General features: G+C 37.2%; 3 protein-coding genes and 1 long non-coding RNA gene across 4 annotated transcripts; 1 reads left to right on the top strand and 3 right to left on the bottom strand.

The window, feature by feature from the left end:
• Nucleotides 1–3,546: 3,546 nt before the first annotated feature.
• On the bottom strand, nucleotides 3,547–5,868 carry LOC145208599 (body wall muscle protein HR-29-like). Its single transcript, XM_080078969.1, has 4 exons — nucleotides 5,505–5,868; nucleotides 4,364–4,464; nucleotides 3,913–4,063; nucleotides 3,547–3,839 (listed from the first exon to the last, which is right to left on the bottom strand). Exons 1-4 carry the CDS (start codon nucleotides 5,864–5,866, stop codon nucleotides 3,665–3,667), a joined length of 789 nt encoding a protein of 262 aa, XP_079935095.1. The 5' UTR covers nucleotides 5,867–5,868; the 3' UTR covers nucleotides 3,547–3,664.
• Nucleotides 5,869–5,937: 69 nt separating this feature from the next.
• Nucleotides 5,938–8,072, bottom strand: LOC145208615 (uncharacterized). The gene is made up of 4 exons (XM_080078970.1): nucleotides 7,900–8,072; nucleotides 7,733–7,767; nucleotides 7,338–7,662; nucleotides 5,938–6,430 (listed from the first exon to the last, which is right to left on the bottom strand). The coding sequence occupies exons 1-4, from the start codon at nucleotides 7,943–7,945 to the stop codon at nucleotides 6,252–6,254; spliced, it is 585 nt and encodes a 194-aa protein (XP_079935096.1). The 5' UTR covers nucleotides 7,946–8,072; the 3' UTR covers nucleotides 5,938–6,251.
• Nucleotides 8,073–10,665: 2,593 nt separating this feature from the next.
• On the top strand, nucleotides 10,666–11,291 carry LOC145208871 (uncharacterized). The gene is made up of 2 exons (XR_013854947.1): nucleotides 10,666–10,903; nucleotides 10,959–11,291. It is a non-coding gene; the product is annotated as an uncharacterized LOC145208871 (long non-coding RNA).
• Nucleotides 11,292–11,331: 40 nt separating this feature from the next.
• Nucleotides 11,332–15,287, bottom strand: LOC145208861 (gap junction delta-2 protein-like). The gene is made up of 6 exons (XM_080079113.1): nucleotides 15,268–15,287; nucleotides 14,868–15,071; nucleotides 13,787–14,340; nucleotides 13,309–13,480; nucleotides 12,530–12,680; nucleotides 11,332–12,063 (listed from the first exon to the last, which is right to left on the bottom strand). Exons 2-6 carry the CDS (start codon nucleotides 15,009–15,011, stop codon nucleotides 11,807–11,809), a joined length of 1,278 nt encoding a protein of 425 aa, XP_079935239.1. The 5' UTR covers nucleotides 15,012–15,071; nucleotides 15,268–15,287; the 3' UTR covers nucleotides 11,332–11,806.
• Nucleotides 15,288–20,280: the final 4,993 nt, after the last annotated feature.

Here is a 20,280-nt window from a genome sequence, read left to right as displayed (position 1 = left end):
AACTTGATTTACTTGAGTGGGAAACCACACCAAAAAGGTTAAGAACCACTGGCTTAGATGAACAAAATTGGTTGGATGACTTAACTATTGAGAGAGCTGTGAAGGCGATACATTCTGAAACAGAAGGTTATCTATTTGGTGACAGTTTTTTGATCAATTCCTCGATTAAAAACGAGCATCAAATTATTGCAACATTCGCGTGCAATAACGATGCATTAAATTGCGACAGATTAATGTTTGCTGCAAATACTGGGATTCATTTGTATCTGATTGTGGTAGACTTCGAACAGCGGGCAATATTTTTATTAGATTCTTTGCCAACCTCATTGTCCCAAGTTAAAAATCATCTGGCGGCCACATTCAACATCTTCAAAGCATGCTTTGCAGTAGCGGATCAAACAACCAAAATTGATGATTGGCGTTCCTTGCGATGCACCGATGTCCCAATGCAATCAAATTCATTCGATTGTGGCATGCATGTGATCATAAACTGCTACTGCATTATAACTAAACTGCCAATACCTGTCCAAATTACTTCAGAAAATACCAGAAAATGGATAAAACAACTTATACTGAAAAACCCACCCACAACCACCAAACGACAACCCAGAGTCAGGTTGGATGAAGCAAAAAAAAAAAAACAATTTTTGGAGAAGTCAAGATGATTTTTCTTCAACAATTGCCATCCAAGATTGTTCTTTCAATGAAGTAATTGGCGATATCTCTACGTCAAACCGATGGTCTGTTTGTGAGGCTGAAGATTGTGACGGCAACAAAACCGAAGAGCAACAAATTTTGTGCGTGACTTACCGAAGGTGGTTCCGTAAATCTTCTTTGCCTGGAAAAGTTGCATTTTCGGGAACATACTATTCATGCACAAAAAAAGTTGAGTGTCGATTTCCGTCATAAGAAATGCATAGAGAATGATCTCTGTCGATTTCCGTCATAAGAAATGCATAGAGAATGTTCTCTGTCGATTTCCGTCATAGGAAATGCATAGAGAAAGATCTCTGTGGATTTCCGTCATAAGAAATGCATAGAGAATGTTGAGTGTCGATTTCCGTCATAAGAAATGCATAGAGAATGTTCTCTGTCGATTTCCGTCATAAGAAATGCATAGAGAATGATCTCTGTCGATTTCCGTCATAAGAAATGCATAGAGAATGTTCTCTGTCGGTTTCCATCATAGGAAATGCATAGAGAAAGATCTCTGTCGATTTCCGTCATAAGAAATGCATAGAGAATGTTGAGTGTCGATTTCCGTCATAAGAAATACATAGAGAATGTTCTCTGTGGATTTCCGTCATAGGAAATGCATAGAGAATGATCTCTGTCGATTTCCGTCATAAGAAATGCATAGAGAATGTTGAGTGTCGATTTCCGTCATAAGAATTACATAGAGAATGTTGAGTGTCGATTTCCGTCATAAGAAATGCATAGAGAATGATCTCTGTCGATTTCCGTCATAAGAAATACATAGAGAATGTTCTCTGTGGATTTCCGTCATAAGAAATGCATAGAGAATGTTGAGTGTCGATTTCCGTCATAAGAAATGCATAGAGAATGATCTCTGTCGATTTCCGTCATAAGAAATGCATAGAGAATGATCCCCGTCAATTTCCGTCATAAGAAATGCATAGAGAATGATCTTTGTCGATTTCCGTCATAAGAAATGCATAGAGAATGTTGAGTGTCGATTTCCGTCATAAGAAATGCATAGAGAATGTTCTCTGTCGATTTCCGTCATAGGAAATGCATAGAGAATGATCTCTGTCGATTTCCGTCATAAGAAATGCATAGAGAAAGATCTCTGTCGATTTCCGTCATAAGAAATGCATAGAGAATGTTGAGTGTCGATTTCCGTCATAAGAAATACATAGAGAATGTTCTCTGTGGATTTCCGTCATAGGAAATGCATAGAGAATGATCTCTGTCGATTTCCGTCATAAGAAATGCATAGAGAATGTTGAGTGTCGATTTCCGTCATAAGAATTACATAGAGAATGTTGAGTGTCGATTTCCGTCATAAGAAATGCATAGAGAATGATCTCTGTCGATTTCCGTCATAAGAAATACATAGAGAATGTTCTCTGTGGATTTCCGTCATAAGAAATGCATAGAGAATGTTGAGTGTCGATTTCCGTCATAAGAAATGCATAGAGAATGATCTCTGTCGATTTCCGTCATAAGAAATGCATAGAGAATGATCCCCGTCAATTTCCGTCATAAGAAATGCATAGAGAATGATCTTTGTCGATTTCCGTCATAAGAAATGCATAGAGAATGTTGAGTGTCGATTTCCGTCATAAGAAATGCATAGAGAATGTTCTCTGTCGATTTCCGTCATAGGAAATGCATAGAGAATGATCTCTGTCGATTTCCGTCATAAGAAATGCATAGAGAATGATCTCTGTCGATTTCCGTCATAAGAAATGCATAGAGAATGTTCTCTGTCGATTTCCGTCATAAGAAATGCATAGAGAATGTTCTCTGTGGATTTCCGTCATAGGAAATGCATAGAGAATGTTGAGTGTCGATTTCCGTCATAAGAATTACATAGAGAATGTTGAGTGTCGATTTCCGTCATAAGAAATGCATAGAGAATGATCTCTGTCGATTTCCGTCATAAGAAATACATAGAGAATGTTCTCTGTGGATTTCCGTCATAGGAAATGCATAGAGAATGATCTCTGTCGATTTCCGTCATAAGAAATACACAGAGAATGATCTCTGTCGATTTCCGTCATAAGAAATGCATAGAGAATGTTGAGTGTCGATTTCCGTCATAAGAATTACATAGAGAATGTTGAGTGTCGATTTCCGTCATAAGAAATGCATAGAGAATGATCTATGTCGATTTCCGTCATAAGAAATACATAGAGAATGATCTCTGTCGATTTCCGTCATAAGAAATGCATAGAGAATGTTCTCTGTCGATTTATGTCATAAGAAATGCATAGAGAATGATCTCTGTCGATTTCCGTCATAAGAAATGCATAGAGAATATTGAGTGTCGATTTCCGTCATAAGAAATGCATAGAGAATGTTGAGTGTCGATTTCCGTCATAAGAAATACATAGAGAATGATCTATGTCGATTTCCGTCATTAGAAATACATAGAGAATGATCTCTGTCGATTTCCGTCATAAGAAATGCATAGAGAATGTTCTCTGTCGATTTCCGTCATTTTGAAAAGATTTCCTATTTCCGTAAATTAGATTTGAATTATTTCCGTCATTTCCGTCTTTTCCTATTTCCGTAAATTAGTATGTCGTTTCTTTCGTTTCCGTCATTTCCGTTTTCCGTAAATTAGTATTGTCCTTCAAATCACAGCAATTTATAGAACACTGAATCTCAATTACCCATTTAATTGCATTAAAAATTCGCAACTGCATACAAGTATTGATTTTCGTACTTGCTACAATTATTATTTTTACCCTTCTTTTTAACAAACCATCTCATTGATTTTTGTGCAATGTGCAGTAATTATTTTGCATTGTGTGGCTTCAAAGATAATGACTAATTCCACCTCACTGTCAAAATAAATCAATAAACTCTTAGTCTTTATTGCAACACAGCAACATAGCAGGGACAATCAACAAACAGACACTACACACGCGAGCAAAAGCAACTCTCTCGCTTGCTCAAAGCCAAAACCTTAACCTCAATCGGACGATGTTTTGTGCTCAACAACAACTGGAATTTCTCCCGTTAAAGACAAGCGATCTGCAGCGACATCGTGCGAGCCTTCGATTTTTAAAATCCCGTCACTAGACAACGAAGATTTCACGTCTTCCGTTTTCATTCCCTCCGGCAATGTAAAGGCTCGCTTAAATTCTCTGAATTTTAAACATAAATTTATTGTTTAGACTATTTCTGGACAATAGGAGGCAATTACTGATCGTTTAGTACCTGAAAGTATAAGCATACATTCCGTTATCTTCGTTCTTAGTTTCTCGCTTAGCATGAACAAATACTTTTCCCCCGGTAACTTTTACCGTAACCTCTTCCGGCTTAAAATCTTGAACGTTAATATCAAGCCTCAAGCAGCCTTTGTTTGATGCTAAAAAATCAAAGCGTCGTTACATTTGGTAAAGGCTACGAACATATAACCTCCAATAAGTATTTGTTTTTAGTTTTGTAGTCTACAGCTTTTAGCCTAGACTAGGCTACATCCCTTGCGTTTTTTCTTGGATGTTAAAAGCGGTAAAATTAAAATTATAACGTGTTAATGATAAATATTTTAACACGGACATTTAACACAGATCAATATAGAAATATGTGTATTAAATATTTAGAATTACTTGACACCTCTCGTCTTAATTGAGTTTTTTCGGATTACATAAATAGATACACTGCTTACACTCTGTAACTGCTAGTGCTTTTCCTTCGTGTTGTACGGGAATGCGAAGATTTGTATCAAAATCATCTTTGACATCAACCAAGCTCAACATGCCAGTAAACCTGTAAACGTGCAAAATTAGGCAAAGTACTTATAAAAACTAATGATTCCTTTATTGCAGTAGAGCTGCTTGCATGTCTCTAGTAAAACGAATTAAACCACAGTTTGAGATTGAAATAGCAGATCACTTTTGCCGTTTCTATCTGTTTTAAGTTTGGTCAGAAAGATGGACACAATGTTAGAAAGACGGAACAACAAAACGTTAAGTCACAAAAGGTGTAGCAACATCTAGTTTGGATGATCTACTCTCAATGTGCCCGTTGTCTTGATATCAGTAAAGAGGCCGAAACGGCCCGGAAAGTCGTTCAGGCGAAAGATTTAATAATTTAGGAACGACGTTCTGCTGAGAGAAATATGGGTATAACGTTCTGAAGTAGCCTATGGGCTGTATAATAAATCCGTTAATCCGTTCCTTGGATATTCGTCGTATTGTGTGACTATCTGTAGGCTACAATATTTTGTTTCTTTGATTTTTTACTGTTACACAGCCTTCAATTGTCGTTTTTTTGTGGATTTGAACTATCGAGCCGATATTGACAAGTACTTCACCTCTTATTACGTGTATTTTTCGTTTCAACTCGCCCCGAGAGCACACTGGGCACATTACTTTCTTATTTTGCTCTCGAAACAGCGATTTTTAATGTGTGTTGCCACTAGACTTTCACCATTACCAGGCAGTAGTCACGCTTGGTTGCGTTAGAATCTAACGCTATCTAAATCTAAATTAGAATCTAAATCTAAATCTAACGGTTAGATCTATAACAGTCGCTTTGTTTTTTGCTGGTTTGCTAGCGAATTGCTTCTCGCGATCGCTACTGGGAAGCGAAAATGACCACAATTGGAATTTTTTGTTTGTTTTTGTTAGAAAATCGGCCTAAATAAAAATTTTAAGACTCTCGAGAAATGAATTTTTAATTTCTCGTTTCTCGAGAAACGAAAAAGTCGAGAAATAGAGGAACCCTAATGAACCACTCAAAACATGGTTCATCAGGTAGTCGTGCTACCCACTTTCTGTGCAGTTGTTATACACACAATACATTACCTTTCGTCAACATTTCTCATAAACTGTTCAAACTTTCGTTCCATATCCATAAATCTTTGTCTGGCTTGCATCATCCACGGTGAAGTATTTCGATGAAAACCAGGCCAGCCTTGCGCGTCGTAGCCCCAACCATGTCTGGACAACGGCATATAAGGGGAGAAACCGAATGGTGCATCCCCTCCGCGCCCGGAAAATCCTGGCCACTGACGGTCAAGTTCAAAATCTCGTCTTGCTATCGACATGGTCACTTTACAACTCACTGCTAACTGCTGATACTTGTGTACTAAATTTTGAAACAGACTGTCGAGGCTGCTGTTATCCCTTGAGAGCTGCAAAGCCAGACACCAAAGTGACGTCAGCATATGAAAGAAACTTTGGTGACGAGCGTTGAGATATAGCCCTGTAAGATTCCACTTACAAACTAGAACAAGACTTGGGCTATTAGGGTAGTCATGTTAGCTTAATATGAGGGGAAAAACTAACTTCAACAACAATTACATTCAATTAAAAAATCGTCCCCTGCACTTGAACAGGCCATTTTATGGTGATTTTGTAGATGAAAATAAATAAACACATTTTGTCAGCAACAAACAATAGCAACATAAAATGTGCAACTTCATGACACAGTAAACTACGAAAACCTGCTTTTCTTGTGCAAATAGCGAACCTGAGATATAACTAAAAGTTGGGTTATTAAAAGTTGATAAATCAACTGCTAAACCTTTTGGTAGTTAATTTTGATGTCTATTAAGTTTTGTTTAAATGTTTCTTTGTGTGTATAGCTAGGTTGTCAGCCCTGCTAAACATCTTTTTGCATGTTGTGCATGAAAATGGTTTCTGTCGCAAATGCGTTCTTCTGTGCTTGAGAAGGGAGTCATTGCGGGTGAATGACATGCCACACAATTCACATTGAAAACATGAATCCCCTGAAAAAATAAGTGCTTTGATGACTTCAACATACACAAATTGTTCAGAATTTGAAATTATGAAAAGCAACAGTTTGGCTACAGCTATATATATATTAATATCCTAGCAGTTGGAGACAGATACTTTAACAGGAAAAAACACAAAATGTGTATACAGGGTTCCCGCGCAATTTTCGTTTGTAGATTCCATGACTTTTCCAAAACTTTTCAAGAAAAAATAACAAATTTCCATAACCTTATTTTTTGAAGAATCGAGCAATTCCTATCGTAAAACTCGTAAAAAGGCTTTGCTATATGCAGCCAATTTACCATACTTGCAACGAATAAACAAACGTTACGTAAATGGAACTCCCTATCTCTATCTGACATTTTCATGATAAAACAGGCGCCAAACTCCATACTTTTTCAAGCACTTTTGCAAAAGTTGTTTTTTTTTCAAAACTTTTCCAGGCCTTAAAAATACAAATTTAAATTCCATAACTTTCCAGGTTTTCCATACCCGCGGGAACCCTGTGTATACTATTGTATGCTATAAAAAATCAAACAAAATAAAAAATAAAATAAAAATGGGACAATGATATGATAGATTTGGGTCCTAAAAATACCCAAGCAGTATCAAAATACCCAAACAATATGGGAAGTAAAAACAGACAAAATAATTAAAGGTATCGTACATAAATGCCCATTTTTAGACTACATTATTGTAGCAAAATATTTTTTGTCAAGTATTGACCAATTTTAACACCCATCACAATTATACTTCAGGTTATTACAAAAATAAAATACAAAAACCAATTAAAAGTGTACCTTAACTAACAACTATATCGGTAACCAATGTTACAGATATAATCAATCCACCAAATGTACATTTATCCACAAAACTTGCTTAAAAAAAACTATTTCATACCTGTGTGTGATCTTGTGTGTTTTGTGAGAACAGATTGCTGGGCAAAACTGGCACCACAGTATTTACAAAGAAATGGTTTCTCGCCAGTGTGAGTCCTCATATGAACGTTAAGATGGCTCAATAACTTAAACGCTTTTTTACAGACACTGCATTCAAAATGACGAGCATCAGTGTGAATCAACATATGTCGCTTTAATGAAGATTTGATTTTCAAATGTACTCCACATAGTTTGCATATTATTCCTTGGGATTGCCTAATTTTTTCATCATTGTTATTTTGTGATTGATTTGTATAAACTGTCAAAGTACAGTCAATGTTGGGACTCTGCAAGATAACATATAAAATAAATAGTAAATATCAGCATACCACTTCAACAAAAACATCAGTTGTTTACTGGTTTCATAGTTTCTTGTAATGCCTCTTTGCATCCTGTTGATAAAAAAAACGTTGTGTTATTAGACATAACTGTTAAAACAATCTCACAATTTTTTTACGAACGTCAAGACAATAGACAAGTGTATTTGTCACTTCAACATATTTTATTCAAATTCACATATTTACCTTTTCCGTCTCCTTCAACAACAATTGTAAACGGGTTGTTTTCCATTAGTGTATCCGAATCCAGTTTCAAAGCAAATTGTCTTTCAAAACGTTACAAAAACAGTTCCGGAGCAAAACTTACAAAACCCAAATAAACAATAAATCCACTCAGTTCAGAAAAATAACATTTACTTATTTTACGCATGAATAAACAACAGTCTTACACGCATGATTAAAATCGCATTATTACGTCACAAAAATGTATTTGCACTGAGGTAAATGTTTATTGACAAAAGGAGTATGTTAAGGCCAATTTGCGTAGGAACTTAACAGCCTTACAATTATAGGATAAAAAAATGACAAAAATATTAAATTGGTAATGTCGTTTTTTGTTGGTTTTTGTGCATTGTCCGGTCATGAAGCCTTTTAATCAAAGCGCCGACCTTCAAGACGCTTTGGACCATTGCAGTCAACAGGCAAAGAAAATTAAGCACTTGGTCAAAAGTGTGAACACATTTGCCAAACAAGCGCAGCAACAAGCTGAAAAGGTTTGACACTAACAGCCTAAAGTAATTTAACAAAACAATTGCAGTTTCTCTAAGGTTGAAGTCATCTCCGGACAAACAGCACAGCATTTATCCACACATTTGGACGAAATATTGAGCCAGGACGATGAAGATCGTTCCACCAACAGTCAGGCGTCAAATATACAATCAAAACTAAAAAAGATTCTTGCCCTGAGCGCGGACAAAACGGCTTCAACATTTCAGGTCAGGTTAATTGCATTGATTAACGTTTTATAGAGAGTATGTTCGTTTTCAAGGTTTTCGAAATATTACATATGTACAGACTTAGGTAGAGTTGCAAATATGTTGATTTAAACTGACAGAGCTGAAAAACCTTTGGTCTTGAGAAAATTCAAGATCTGAACTATAGTTGCCACAAATTTGTGCATAGACCTACCTAAGACATGACATAATTTTAAACGTTTATTTAGAATACGTGTATCTAGCATTTCTCTCCCTTGTGTACTAGAGAGTCTAGTTAATCCAGTGTTTGTCTGATGTTTTGACCTGCGACACCCTACAAAAGAATTTTAGCGGCACTAATCGGCCAGCCTTTAAGTATTAAATTTGCATCGTGGTGTAGGGAGATAACTATTTATGGTTGTATATGACAAAGAAGTCAATCAACAATGCATAATGCGTGCAGACTTCTTACTCAAATTTAAGTTTCCTTTAAATTGTGGTAAAAATCTAGGGTTGGGAACCACTTGTTGAATTAAACAAATGGTGTTTCTTATTTGTTTTTGGATTTACACTCTTGTAGAAAGAATTACCCTCCGGAAGTTACAACAAACTTCACCCACCATCAAAACTCGACACAAAATTACCGATGCTACCCACAATGCCACTGAACGAGTACACGAGTAGTGAAGAAGCGAGTGACACAGAATCCGAGTACTTTCCTGATTGGTCGAGCGCTGATTCGTTCACGAGCGAGCGTTCCTATGACAACATGAGGCTGGGAGAGAGTTGCAATCACAGGCCACTGTGGTCTGATCACTTTGAGGTAACGCTGCAGTTACATTCATAACATTAGAAATAGAACATTGACATAATGGAAATTTTAAGTAATCACCAAGACGTTTTGAACTAACTGTCGTTTTACAGATCTGAATTAAGATGATTGTCGGTGCTTATGTTCTTATTTTATAATTTTCCTTACTCAAATATATTTGGTGGCGTTTGTTTCCAAAAAGTTTTTGTTCCAAGAAAAATCACAGTTTTATTATTAGTTTTAGATTTAAAACATTGGAAGAAGCATTTTTGATAATATTTAGGACGTGTTTTATGGCGACGAAGAAGTTCTCCGTCTATCAGATGAAGACTTTGAAGATTTATTTGATGATGATGAACTCGAACTTAGCGATCTTCAGAACAGAAGGAGGTTGTCTGGAGGTAAAATGAAAAATGAAAGAAAAATGCATTTCACTAGATATATTAATTCCTCCTTCAGAGTCTCTATTTGACAACGCTTGTCTATTGCATTTCCCTTTTCTAACATTTTTGGCTGATCGCGATTTGGTTTGTTGTTGAGTTAAGTTTGATTCCATTTAGGCAAATGTATATCGCGGCAATTGCACTAAAACAAGCTTAAAATATCTGCGCAACGTTAAAACGCATTAAAAAAGTAACGAAAAAATGAACAAGACTGAATATCCCGGAATCAAAGTAAAACGCGCTACACCGTTTTTGATCATTGTCGAGATTTTTTATGCTATAAAATACTTGAAAGGAATTTAAATTAAACTGTGTTGTAAATGTCACCTATTTCCAAAAACCTCAAATTTGCTTTCGGCTAAGGACACTTGATTGAGAAATCCATGGGCTTAAACCAACACGTGATCATGCCAGCTGCCGGAAATGACGAACCCGGTTCCAGCGGTTTGGGTCAATTTAACGTTGGAAAAGAAAAAGACGGGAGTGATGATGTTGGAAGTAACAAATCAACTGCAAGCGAAGACATTATGACGTAATAATGTCCATAAATCATTTGTTTATTTGTGTAAGAACTTTTTTTATGGAATTCGTACCTAGAACGCTTCTGGGAACGAATCCCTATCAAGGTTTTTTGTGTGTCTGTATATGGGTCAGGCGCGCTGGACCATTCGGCTTTTGGACAAAGTTTCTGCCCTTGTCCTATGTTATTTGTGTGAGAAATTCGGACAGCAATGTTTTTACAATATGTTCTTTTTACTAAGTCAGTGTCATTTTTTAGAGCAAAACTTTTGCTGGTTTTTGTGTATATTAGGAAAACACGTGCCATAGACAAGTGTGATTTCGCATGTTTTAGACCTCAGGCCGTTCGAAGAGTAAAAAGTATGGTTCTACACAACGATCTTGAAGATGGGATGGCGGTGGGAAAAAGAATGTTTGTCTTGCAACAAAAACGTAACAATGATGCGACTTCTTCGTCAGTTCCGTCTCCACTCCTTTCCATTGAGGATGTGACGTCGTTGAAGGTAAGGTGTATGACGCAATAAAACCGTTTGTGAAGTAACAAGTCGATGATTTTAGAAATCTCTGTCGCAAACCAGCGCGCGATACCGATTGAAACGATCGCGTTCTAATATAAGTTTGTCGATGACGCCGTTCAAGAGGGGGGAAGCGGCCCTCAAGAAGCCTGTTGATGTCATACCGGAAGAAGAGGGGGAGGATTTCGAATGACATCGTTTGTGTGACGTAACAATCGGAGATATAAAATGCAACAATGCCCTGTACGCTTGAAAATAAATCGAAAACGCAGTTATTGTCCAAGTAACAAGTTTGATGACGTCAGTCAGTTCTGACGTAATATTCCGTTTGGCTCACTTCAGCATAGTACATGATACAAGCTCACTAAAAGATTTCATAACTGAACTTTTGTTTCTCAAAACAAAGAGGCACGCGCTACTACGCTAAAGCGTGTTCTACGAAAACCTACGAACCGTGAAAAATATGCATAAACGAGTAAAAACACTGTGACGCAATAATCAAACGATTGTTCTGGCATCGATTGTAGGAAAAACTTAACCACACATTTGTTTGTCAGATTTAAGAACACAAAGAGTTTCGCAAACGTTGCACCCATTTTTTGACAGCTGAGATTTCGATACGTAATTTGTCATAATTCATAGTTGTCGCACACAAACTAAAAGGAGCAATGTTAAAATTATGACTTCAACCACATAAAGCTGAAGATTTGGATTACCCGAAATCAGTGTTTTACACAAGAAAAAAAGCGTTTTAGCCTCGCGCAAGCGTTTGCAGCCTGGCTCTCTACAATTGCTGCCGCGATCGCGATTTCATCGTCCTCGCTACAGCGAAATCGCTTTGGCACGCGAAGCAGTGGTTAAAGCACGTGACGTCACCAAACGATTACGTCATCACACACTCTCGACGGTGGTGGCGCTGCTGAGGCTGTCCAAGCTAACAGTGAAACCGTTCCGGTGCAGTACGGCCGGTTCCCCGACGGTCATCACTTGGGAAGGTTTTGAGTGGTCGTCATCACGATTAAACCTGGCCAATCGGCGTCGCTTCTCCTCAAACGTCACAGTTTCTCCGGCGCAACACACAGCGATCTTGAACTTCTTGAAGCCGAGAGTCCAGAATTCAGCAATACTGAGAAGACAGGCGGTTCCACCTACACGAAAAGGTAAAGAATATGTTTTAAACAAGATTTTTCAAAATTGAAACCCTTTTTGGATTTTTCAAATTTGCATCATCGACTAAAAACCCGCTTATTTATATTTTAACACGACGCCTTACTTATTCATTATAATCAGTTACAACATTTTTTGATCAATAGACAGTAATAAAAAAAAGTTTATTTGTTGAGAGCGTTCTCGGTTCGAAAACCGCGACAAATAGGAACTACTATTTGCTTTTTTTTTCAGGCAGCAATCAGTTTTAAATTTCGGGCCAAATTGGTTGACGCCTTCAAGTAAAACATAATAAATACAAAAAACTTATTCTTGTGTGGAGCAGAAAAAAATGTTAAAGGGAATTATTATACGCATGTGTCGAACATTAGGTCCATATACAAACACAAAACTAACCACGATTTGTGTTTAACTGGGTCTAAGTGTAGTGCCGTCTACATGACTTACCTAGGGCGTACATAAGCCACATAAGACAGGTTTTCTCCATTGGACGAGAAACGTAACAGTGAACAGTTTCGATGCATGGAAGCCTCTCACATCTGTACAACTCTGGTACCATCCAACCATAAAGGTAATACTGGCCAACGAGAAAGCCGACCTAGAGAAATACAGTCAGTGACCAACCAGGCTTTTGTTAAAAAGGCAGTTGGTTTACAAGCAACTCTTTGTACTTTATGCCAATTGTAAATACTTCTGCTGTGCTCAATAGCCATGGTTTTGGCACTGGTTCCGAAGGGGTAAAATCTACTCACACCGTACCTCACGGCAGCCCTACATTTAGCTAAAATTCTATAGGTGGCGCAAAGAGCAATAACAACCACATAAACAATTTAAATAACTTACTTTCTAACCTTACCCTTGTTTACCTCCTAAATAAATGATTCAACTCTTGTGCCACCTATCGAAACTTAGCTAAATGTGGGTCCGCGGGGGGTATGGTGTTAGTAGTTCTATATTCTAATGTTGTGAAGTCGCCTAAATGAATTAAATAAAAACTAACAAATAACACTGACAACTTTACGCTGTTAATGCCATTAAATGTGTTTGAATAAGTATATACATACACATTTGTTCTCTTTGTATACCTCGTTAGGGGTAAAATAACATCTACTTCACTCAATTGGTGCGGCTAATATTTAAAACAGATTAATTTTTTTGGTCTCAGCAAATTTAAATAAGAAAGAAATGCTATAGAAATCATACGAATGTGTACGATCTATATGTACCTCGAGTACTGTTCTCCAGGCGACGTGCCACCAGTAAGCTCTGTATAAAGTCGGATTTTCAAGCAGCAATGACTTTTCCTTGTTGCCTTTGATTTCAGGGGAGTAATGTTTCGGTTTCTTTACATATTCCACTTTCGTACCTCGGGCATCGGTGTAAACCGGATACCCCATTCTGAACAAATAATAATTTAAAGGGTGATGGTTTTGAGGTTATTTTAGTTCACAACTTGGTGCAGCACCAAATCAGCGTTTGAAACATGAGGTCTAAGATCCCACTGAAAGCTATAACTTGCAGACCGGTTTAATCGGTTTGTATGTGATATTAATTGTTGTGTTACCAATTCAAAACACAAAATCAATTTATTTTTGTATGGTATTGGGTACCTGGATTTCATAGTTAATTTACTGAAGAAACACACTTTATGCTTAAGAATATTTTATCTCAAGCATTATCACATCATCACATCACGTGACATACTTCCCGTCGCTCCAAATCCACTTCCGGGGTCCGAGGTCATCCGTGGGAGTGTAATTATTATCTGTCGTGGATCCCTTCCTCTTCTCCATTAGATCCTTATCTTCATCCCGATTCCCACCACGCTCCTTGTACTTTCTCCTTCTGGCTCCGTCCATCTCCCGCATCCTCATCTCCATCCCCTTTCCTCCCTTCCTGGAAGAGTTTAACCTCTTCACCTCGTATAGAGGAGGGGCTGTGGCGTTAGCAAACGAAGGTGGAAGATTGTTTGCATCTCTCTTCCTCTTCACACTAGGTGGATGAATATAGGTGTCCACCTCCGAACCTGCATCCCACTTTCTCCTCCTCTGCTCTTCCTCATCCTGATCTTGGTTGCCCTCTGGGAACTTTACATGAGCGTGGTAGATCTTGTGGCTCGCGTAGACAAAAAAGAAGATCCCAGGCACTGCGACGATGAGAACCATCAGGGACCAAAAGCGGAGTTGAGATATCGGACTGAACCCGTTGAAACAAACATTCCGACATCCAGGCGTCAAGGTGTTGCATACAAAACTCTCCTAAAATGAAAATGCAGGAGGTTTTAGAATTAGAATAAAACATGAGCAGGGAAGTTTGGTCGTCAAAGCTTGGTTAGTTTGCCAGAATAAAATCAACAAACATTACATAAGGAATATAAAGTGAAAATAGTACTTGAATTCACAGATTTATCTAAACATAACAACTGAATTGATCTGTAAGCTGCAGACAGTGCACACAGTTTCGACCTATAAGGTTGCTTGGCCATTGTAAAACAGTTTTCTTTTTAAAATATGCCCGCTATTGGCATTGAATAGCACGGGTTTTCAGCCTTTTACTTCCAAACAACTGTGCCGTTAGATGGCTACTCTAGCTAATGTGACCTATGTCTTATCCCCTGCTGCACTGATAAGAAAACAGTGCGCACTGTCTGCAGATTACTCATCATTTACTCGCTTAACAGTTAACTGTTCTGCAATAAAAAATGGTTAGGTAACCGATATCCACGTAAAGAAATACCAGGTTAGGGCCCACAAAGAAAAACGCAACCATTTAAGTACATTTTTACCTGCTCGTCGTGGTAGACCATGTCTCCTATCCTCGCCACAATCACGATGCGAAATATGAACATCATAATGATCCATAGTTTCCCGGGAAAAGTTGAATGAACTCGGACTTGTTCAAGTAGACCGTGAAGAATATGCCATGCCATTTTCGCTTCAGGTTTTAGCGTTTGCAAGAAAGATTGCCTAAACTGCTTAAAAACTTGGAACTAGAAAGTTGAAAACATAAATTTGAGTAACCAGCATTTAATTGCTGAGTTTTTTTAACTTTGAAACTTTCACAAGTTTTTTCTTGACGTGTGTATCTTTGATCAGATAGCCTACTCAAAAAAAACAGTCTTATATCCTTAAAGTGCGTATTTTAGCGTTAGATTTGCCAAACTGTCCAACAAGCGACCAACTGACCTTTTCTCAATATACTTGCTTCTTGCTTGTACATATAACTCAAGAGAGGACTAACATTTTTAAGGCACACTGCATGCAGTAAACTTATTCAATAGCTACTCGGCAAAGCCTGCAAATACATAATCGACTATTTTCCAACTTCTTCAAATTGTGTATGAACTCCATAAGGTATGTTTCTCTACTAAGTGATTGTAACACAAATAACAGCCACGCTGTCGTAGGTTGTCACAGACAAAGTTCAAACGAAGTTCATCAAACTGGGTCACATCTAACATTTAAATCGACCACGTTGTTATTCTACAGACGTTGCGAGTTTAAACTCTGAAATTAAAGTGATGAAAAGTTCTTCCCAATGAAATCATCATTAAGCTGAAGTGTTATTTCCCGTGAGTTTAATCCTTTGCGGATATTATTAAGCCAGTCTGCAGATGGCAAATTAATATTTGTTGCGGTCCAACATGAGTTCTAAAGTGACTTACGTTTCTCTAAGTATCATATTTTTGTAATGCAATTTTTTTTACAAACGGTAGCCTATTGTTTGACAAGGTATTCAGAATTTTAATCTTTGTGTTGCAGACTTTCTATACTAAACGATTGTTTCTAATCCTGATATTGACTTAAATTTGTCGCTAGATGGTAGCAATGAGCACATTTTTGTCTGCGTGTTAAAATAAAACTTTTACCCAAAAACAAAAAAAAACAGTATAGGAATTCAAGTTACTAATAATCTGTTTGCGGCAATAAGATACTTTTAAACAAAAACGTTTTGACTGAGTTTTCAACTGTCAAATTTGTCATTTAAAAATCTAACACATTCAAGTCAAGCAAGCAACAGTTGTAAAGTACTGAAAAAATAAATACACCCCGCTTCATTAATTTACATTCAAAAGGAAATGTTCCGCCAAACTTAAAACACAATTTAGCCGGTCTATAACATTAGGGTTAACTTAATTTGTTTGAAATGTCAGTAAAACGTATGGCCAACAAATAATTACAATTAACTTTTGTAAGCCCCTTTTTTCAGTTTAACGAAAACATTGCCTTATTTCTAGACTCTAAAATCGTTTATATCACAAGCTAAGAACATATGCGCAAAAGTGACAAACAACATCGATGAGCGACGTTTTATGAAAATTTCGAAATCCAGAAAAAAAGATATCGCCAAACATATTTTATTGTAACTTAGAAGACAGCTTTCTCTGACACCGCATTTATCATTTCCGTTATTTTCCGTCATCACCTGCGAAGCAATTTTCCACAACCAACTTTCCCACAAATACAAGTTACTTCCAACTGTTTTCTATTCCTCATAACAACCGTCGTACTACTACTGGGGTTGTTTGATATTCGACACTCTGCAACTCATTCTGCATTGCCCACCGCTGTATCAAATCCCTAGTGAATTATGACGCACAATCACTCATTGTCATGGCACGCGATTCGATTGTTTTAACGCGAAAAGCTCTAAATCCGAGCGGAAAGCACAAATATGCATAATTCAATCAATGACCTGGTGCTATTGGTCACCAAAAATAGTTTTCAAAACTGAAAACAGCGATTTTCGCAGAACAAAAACTTCCGTACAGTTTTGTATTTTTTTGCTACGTTCCATATCAAACGAAAATCGCGTAGAAGACGCGTTGACATTCGACAGAGCATGAAACACTTTTGCATGCGCGGAATTTGTAAGTTGACCTTTGATTTACAACAAGCAAGAGTTCACCGTTTTCCCAATACCATGACTAAACATTAAATATATTTCCCAGTAAAACTTAAAACCAGGTAAAGTAATATAAGAAGGTCAAGGTTGGGAGTCAGAACTCTTGTAACATTCCTGTTGAAATATAACCTGTTCTTTATGCTCTAACGATAATAGTGGTCATTATCACAGCGTAAAAGTTTCGGGCTAAGTGAATTTTGTTTAAATTTCTTACCTGGCATCGAACTTTTAAGTCCGTTAATTCCGGGGGAATAATAATTCTTCAATCATAATATACAAAGTCTGTAAAATCTTAATGAGTTTTCCACTTTTACAAAACTATTCTGAAAAACGTTTGATTTTATCACAATCTTTCGTAGAAGAGAACCAAAACGTATCACTAATGCGCGCTGCAAGCAGAAAAGGCGAACAAATATGTCCCATCAGGCGTTTTATAACAAGGACATAAATGGCTGCAAGATAAATGTCAAAACCGATAAAATATCGAACAGACAGTCAAAAACGCGTCTTAAGCACTTCGGTCACCAAATCACATTTCAGTCCGTCTCCATTCAATTACTAATACAATAACGCCACCCTTAGAGAATATGACTTCTTGGTTAAATACACTCAAAATCCGTATATTAAACTAAGATTCTTGACATAGGACGCGCTTCTCCGGGTAAATTGCGTTGCTATTATCGGATAAATTGAGTACCCGCCTGAATTTAATTAACCCAAGAATTACTGAAGAACGTATTTTTTTTACAAATAAGTGCCAGATATTTTCAAAAAACGAAACCTAGTAACCATGGCGACGGGAAAAGGTTAAATTGGGTCAAAAAATTGAATCTATCGGACGGGCATCGTGCATGGGGAAGATCTTCAGCAAAATTGACCCTGTATAGGTCAAAACAAATAACCGGATCTTTCTATAATTCAGTCATTAGATCTATCTTGCTTGGTCTGGATGTCAAATTTGTGTCGAAAAAAATTATGGTATTTGTTTAATACGTCCTGTATTAAAAGCAACTAATTTCATCATCAGCGAAAGTATTACAATTGGATTTGCGATTCGCAGCCTAAAATGGTTATATTGAACTTGTTGCAAGTTCAGTGAATTCCCCAAAGTAAATTTGCAACTTAATTTTCCGCTGAGACCGCCAACAACTGTGGGAAACCTAGATTCGACACTTCCAACCAGAATTCCCTAAAGATTTGAAAATTTCCAAGTTTTTGGTCCCAGTCACGATGTAACTGTGATCACATAAGGCTTTTAGAACGTCAGAGCGCCGCAAAATACAATGAAGAGTACGTTTTATTTGCGCCAACGAACAAAACCTAGTGACCTTTTCAAACTTTAATAAATAAACTGTCCGTAAATGCCAAAATGGACGCAAATGACCAGAGCTTTCAACTTGTGTTGATCAACTGGCAATTAAAACAAAGTTTAGGAAACAAGCCTTGCAACAAATACTGCATATATATATATATAATGCAGATTTTTTCCGAAGTGATCATAGACACTGAATTCTATTCGTAAACGATTTTTTCGCATTAAACAACGCTACCACACTCCTAAAACAAAATCCTGTTTTCAACATCTTTCCTAGCACTAATTGCCGATGGAAAATTTTGCAACCTTTTCTGTACAAAACCGTTATTGGGTGAAAAGCCATTCGTTGGCTTTCTTTTGATAAAGTTCTATTCATCAACTCCTTGGCTCTTAACTGAGCTTTGAAACTTTTCATCGCCTTTTGAAGGAGATTGTCTACGTTTGTTTTTCGTGAAACGCGATCTCACGAGGAGAAGAGATGGAAGAAAGGAGAAATTACTGCGCATCAATTGTAATCCAACGTTTAAAAGCGTCGAAAAACTTTAATTAAAAAATAAATAAATAAAATATTAAGTTTAAAACTGATTTTAAAACCAGCTTTTTACAGTATTGCACAAATTTTAGCATAAATAACTGCAAACTGCCTAACACTGCACCAAATTAAAAAAAATGTATGTTACAATGCAAGTGTGCAGTGTAAAACAGGTAAAATCCGAGCGAACAAACTATAAAATTTGTGCGACGTTTTTAATATCGGTAACTCATGACAATAATCGAACAAAGACGAGCTACGTGCCTACTTATTTATTATTTACCCAACCTCATGTGTTTATTCGCATCTTGTACAAAGCTCGTATATTTATCCAATCTAATGTTACCGACGCACAATCAAACACACATCGTTGTTTTAACCACCCCGGCTGAAATAAGATCTTGCATGAAGAAAAGTCGTATTGAGCGCGGCGCCACCTAACGATCGACATACAATGAGAAAATTATCCCCCCATTATAATCGTTTTATCAAAATATATTGTTTCTCCGAACGAGGCAAAAGATTTTTTGATTCCATAAAAGGCAGGTAGAGACAATGCCACGAAACATTATACTGTGTGATTATGACATAATAATTGAGATGCTTAACCTGTTGTTTTTTTGTGTGACACATTGTTTGTTGCGTAATAACAAAGGAAACAAACAAACAATTCTTGTAGTGTATTTTTGTATTCATGTCATGGGATCTTGTTTGAAGCGTGGGCTTAAAGGTTAAATAATTAAGAAACATGTGAACGGTATCTAACAATTTTGAAGGTCGCGGATGTATAATGTGTTTTAAGTTTCCATGGTTACCACGCTAGTTTCGCAACAAAACTGGTCCAACGTTTAATACTTAACAAATCACTCAACAACATTCAATTGCAGTTTATGACTTAACAAAGCGTTGCCGCGTCAATTCGCCCCCACACAAAATGTCTTTAGTTGGAGCATCGCACGAAGTATTGTGACGCATAAAGCGCTATTCTATATTTTGAAACGCGCCGTCGCGCGCCGCCTCGTATCGCGGTCAAGTTCGATTTAGCGAACTGTCACAGCTGGATTTAAACCATGCGCGATTTTATCACGGAGTGTCTACAACGCAATACCACAGTCCCTGTGAAACATCTCGACATTACTTCAACACCGGCGCATTTTCTGCATATATGACGTCACCAACCTCGAATGTGACGTCACTACGAGAACTATGACGTCTGTGGAAATGTTTGAACACTTTTGAAACGCATCGTTGGTAAATTTTTGTGGATGAATGTATCGTTGCATTCGAAACCGTTCGAACTGTTTTGGGTAACTTGTACCTTAATTTCAATACCTGACGCAGATAAAAATGACTCAAAGCAAACTTAAACAAACCAGCCAAAATTCGATTTTAAAGACCTGCCTGAAATTTCAGCCTTTTTTACTTGCGCAGCCATCTAACAAAACA

Source organism: Phallusia mammillata, chromosome 1, assembly GCF_965637545.1.
Source record: "Phallusia mammillata chromosome 1, kaPhaMamm4.hap1.1, whole genome shotgun sequence".
Classification (NCBI taxonomy): domain Eukaryota; kingdom Metazoa; phylum Chordata; class Ascidiacea; order Phlebobranchia; family Ascidiidae; genus Phallusia; species Phallusia mammillata.
Note: the sequence above shows the minus strand (reverse complement) of the source record. Positions and strands in the feature narration are given on the sequence as shown.